Source organism: Neopelma chrysocephalum, unplaced genomic scaffold, assembly GCF_003984885.1.
Source record: "Neopelma chrysocephalum unplaced genomic scaffold, ASM398488v2 Primary Assembly neopelma1_88621, whole genome shotgun sequence".
In the NCBI taxonomy this organism is placed as follows: Eukaryota; Metazoa; Chordata; class Aves; order Passeriformes; family Pipridae; genus Neopelma; species Neopelma chrysocephalum.
Window position 1 is genome coordinate 1 of NW_020917773.1, and position 4,018 is coordinate 4,018.

Below are 4,018 nucleotides of genomic sequence, written 5' to 3' on the forward strand. Positions count from 1 at the left end.
TCTTTCCAGGCATGCACAGTCTTCTACTCTGGGGGTCTTCTCCTCAAGCCTTCATCCCTCTGGTGGTCGCCATGGATGTCTTCTTTGATTTGACTTCTTCAATTTTCTTTGTCAGGTGACCTGAATTCTTCAAGCTTGCAAAACCCTGGCTTTAGGCCTTCTATATCTTATTCAAATGTCTAATTTACCTTATTTATTACCATATGTGTACTACTCCTATTCTTTCTATAATAAGTCCTTTGGTCCAGTGAGCAGAAGAGAACATGATATTAACCAGTGCTCCTAAAATGTTCTTCTAGCAACACAGGTATTGGGGTTTCTTAGCAGGCCAAGATATCTCAGTTGACTCTTTTAGGCCCGGCTCCCGTTTCAGTGGCTGTGCTGATTTCCAGAGGCTTCTGGCTTCCCAGGCAAAGCCAAGGCAAGAGCAGGTGGGGAGGGGCTGCGCTGCTGCTGCTCCTGCCCGGGAGCCCCGGCTGGGCCGGGGACGGAGCCCACGGTGCTGCAGCTCTGCCTCCTCCAGAGCCGGGGGGCTTTGGAACCAGGAATGACGGGGGGGAAACAAAGGGGGCTGGGGGGCTGCACTGATGGTCACACTCAGGCCACTGTCAGCAGAGAGTTTCAGCTCCCCAAAATTAAAGCAGAGGGAAATGGTGCAAACTGTTTCCTTTCAACCTTTCTTTACTCATCGATATAAATGACCCAACTAAAAGGAGGACAAGCAGGGCCTGATCCCTTCTCCTTTGGGAGAATCCACGCACCTGGTGCTGTGAGGGGCTGTGAAGGGCCATGAGGGGCCATGAGGGGCTGTGAAGGGCCATGAGAGGCCATGAGGGGCCATGAGGGGCTGTGAGGGGCTGTGAGTGCCATGAGGGGCTGTGAGGGGCTGTGAGTGCCATGAGGGCCTGTGAGGGGCCATGAGGGGCTGTGAGGGGCTGTGAGGGGTTGTGAGGGGACACAAGGGGCTATAAGGGGCCATGAGAGTCTGTGAGGGGCTGTGAGGGGCCATGAGGGACCATGAGAGCTATGAGGGGCTGTGAGAGGCTGTGAGGGGCCATGAAGGCCTGTGAGGGGCTGTGAGAAGTTGTGAGGGGCCGTGAGGGGACATGATGCGCCATTGTTGCCTAAAACCAGCTCTTAAAGAAACCTCTAAGACTCAATTTGTCAGTTTTAGTAGGCAAGCATTTCTATTACAACACACTGCATGATTCCAGCAAGCCGGGTGCCCTGGGAATCAGTTCACCAAAGTGAAAACAGAGGTATCTTCACTACTGCTGCTATGTCAGCATTACATGGTTATCCATTTCTTGTTCCCTGCATTCCTGTTACATATTCAGGGCATTCACAGACACACTGGACCTGCAGCTCCCAACACTCATTAGTGTATATACATATCCTTATAAGGTCTCTGAGGCGCTTCATCAAGTATCTTTGGTGGTCTTCTCTGTTTGGAGTCCCCAAAATTCCAAATGACCACGTTATAAACTCTTTTGAGATAGTATTCCTGGTTATAAATACACCTGCTGCTTCAGTTCCCTTCTTCATTGTTCTCTCACCTTGCTTGGCTGATTTCTCTAAATTGCACACGGTAATTTTCTATGACACATTTTGTTGCAAAAACTATTAGTTCTTCTTACATCTCTGCACCCCAACATCAAACCACTCAGGTCTTACACATGGGTGCAGAAGGAGAGCGTGCAAGTAGAAAGAGAGCAGCTCAGAGAAGTTTTGGTTCTCCCTGGCAGTGCTGCTGTGCTGAGACTCCTTTTCTTTCTACATCTGTACACAGGGACAGTCCCTGCTACTTCAGAGGTACCAGAGGAAGGATTTCTGCAAAAAAGTTTCTGCAAGAAGATTAGGTTTTTTGAAATACATAAATTACAACTCCTCATTTAGACAGTATCACAATTAAATTCAATAGTAGAAAATGAATTAGAAAGGGTATGAAGAATAAATTTATTTTTGTAGAAAACAATATTGCAAGAAAAAAGAGAACAGCTCCCACAAATTATTGCCATAAGAAACCTGAGAAGGAAGGCTGAGCCATCCATACTGAATGTTATGGAGCAGAAAACAGAAACATTTTTGCTTCTGAAAACCATCCAGTCATCATTTTCTTCAGTGCGTCCTTGAGCTCCTGGTTCCTCAGGCTGTAGATGAGGGGGTTCAGTGCTGGAGGCACAACTGAGTATAGAATGGACACCAACAGATCAAAGGATGGGGAGGAGATGGAGGGGGGCTTCAAGTAAGTAAACAAGCCAGTGCTGACAAACAGTGAGACCACGGCCAGGTGAGGGAGGCAGGTGGAAAAGGCTTTGTGCCGTCCCTGCTGAGAGGGGATCCTCAGCACAGCCCTGAAGATCTGCACATAGGAGAAAACAATGAAAATGAAACAACCAAACACTAAACAGGCACTAACCACAGTGAGCCCAATTTCCCTGAGGTAGCCTGAGTGTGAGCAGGAGAGCTTGAGGATGTGTGGGGTTTCACAGAAGAACTGGCCCAGGGCATTGCCGTGGCACAGGGGCAGGGAAAATGTATTGGCTATGTGCAGCAGAGCATTGAGAAACACAGTGGTCCAGGCAGCTGCTGCCATGTGGGCACAAGCTGTGCTGCCCAGGAGGGTCCCGTAGTGCAGGGGTTTGCAGATGGCAACGTAGCGGTCGTAGCACATGATGGTGAGGAGGGAAAACTCTGCTGAGACGAAGAACAGAAAGAAAAAGGCCTGTGCAGCACATCCCATGTAGGAGATGGTTGTGGTGTCCCAGAGGGAATTGTGCATGGCTTTGGGGACAGTGGTGCAGATGCAGCCCAGGTCTGTGAGGGAGAGGTTGAGCAGGAAGAAGCCCATGGGGGTGTGCAGGTGGTGGTCGCAGGCTACGGCGCTGAGGATGAGGCCGTTGGCCAGGAGGGCAGCCAGAGAGATGCCCAGGAAGAGCCAGAAGTGCAGGAGCTGCAGCTCCCGCCTGTCTGCAAATGCCAGGAGGAGGAACTGGGTGAGGGAGCTGCTATTGGACATTTGCTGTTCCTTAGCACAGGATCTGTTTCAGAAAAGGAAAGCACAGGGAAAAGTTAAGAAAGACCTCTGTGAAAAAGCCACTTTATTTCTAAAAGAAATCAATGTGTCAAATGTCGCCAAATACACTGCTAAGGAGTGAGGTTTGCTCTGCTGCAGTTGGTCATGGAACATCTTTAGTAGAGCTCTCACACACACAAGGAATGTCAGATGTAACAGATCTGGAATACAAAGTTCCATCTCTACACCCATGAATCAGAAGAGCTGGGGCTGCAGGGGAAGGTCCCCAGAGCTACCTGAGCACCCCCTCCCCCAGGCCTTGGGGGCACTTGCCCCCCACTCCCTGCCCAGGGCTCTGCTGTCTGGAGCTGTCCCTGCCAGCAGCTGCTTCCCTGGGCCCAGGGCTGGGCCCTGCCAGTGCTGCCAGAGCCCATCCCAGCCCTGGGGGCTCAGCTCTGCCCTGCAGAGCCCTCCCAGCAGCACAGGGCACTGCCCAGGGGCATCCCTGGCTGGGCAGGCTCTGATGGCAATGTCAGAACAACCCTGAGCAGGCTGGAAAAGTGACACTGCTGCTGTCTATAAGACAGTTTTGATGTCTGATACTCTCAGGTTCAATCCCCTCTAATCTAACAGAGTTCAAGTTTCAGTGTCTCCTCCTGTGCTCAGAGATTAATATCCCTGTCACAGTCAGTAAGCAGAAATCCCAGAGTGTAACACTGAAAGAACTGGTTCATTCTCTTTAAGGTACCCCCTGTCTGTCTCTGCCTCTTGCAAATACCTTCTGGGAAATTTCCTGCTTAGATCTGGAGCTGTGACCAGCCCTCATCCCTGCAGCACACTTTGGAGATCAGAAGGACTCTGCCCTGCTCTGCCCTCCCAGGAGTTGTTCCTTCCCCACAGCCCTTCTCCCCCAGCCCCGTGGCAGCTCCTTGGCCAGGCTGAGAGCTGACCCTGGCAGGCAGCAGAGTCCCTGCCCCAGCACACAGAGCCCTGGGGGCAGGA

The 4,018-nt window shown here is 51.2% G+C and overlaps 1 protein-coding gene across 1 annotated transcript; it reads right to left on the reverse strand.

The window, feature by feature from the left end:
- Positions 1–2,059: 2,059 nt before the first annotated feature.
- Positions 2,060–3,019, reverse strand: LOC113979759 (olfactory receptor 14J1-like). The gene has a single exon (XM_027707054.1). It carries the CDS (start codon positions 3,017–3,019, stop codon positions 2,060–2,062), a length of 960 nt encoding a protein of 319 aa, XP_027562855.1.
- Positions 3,020–4,018: the final 999 nt, after the last annotated feature.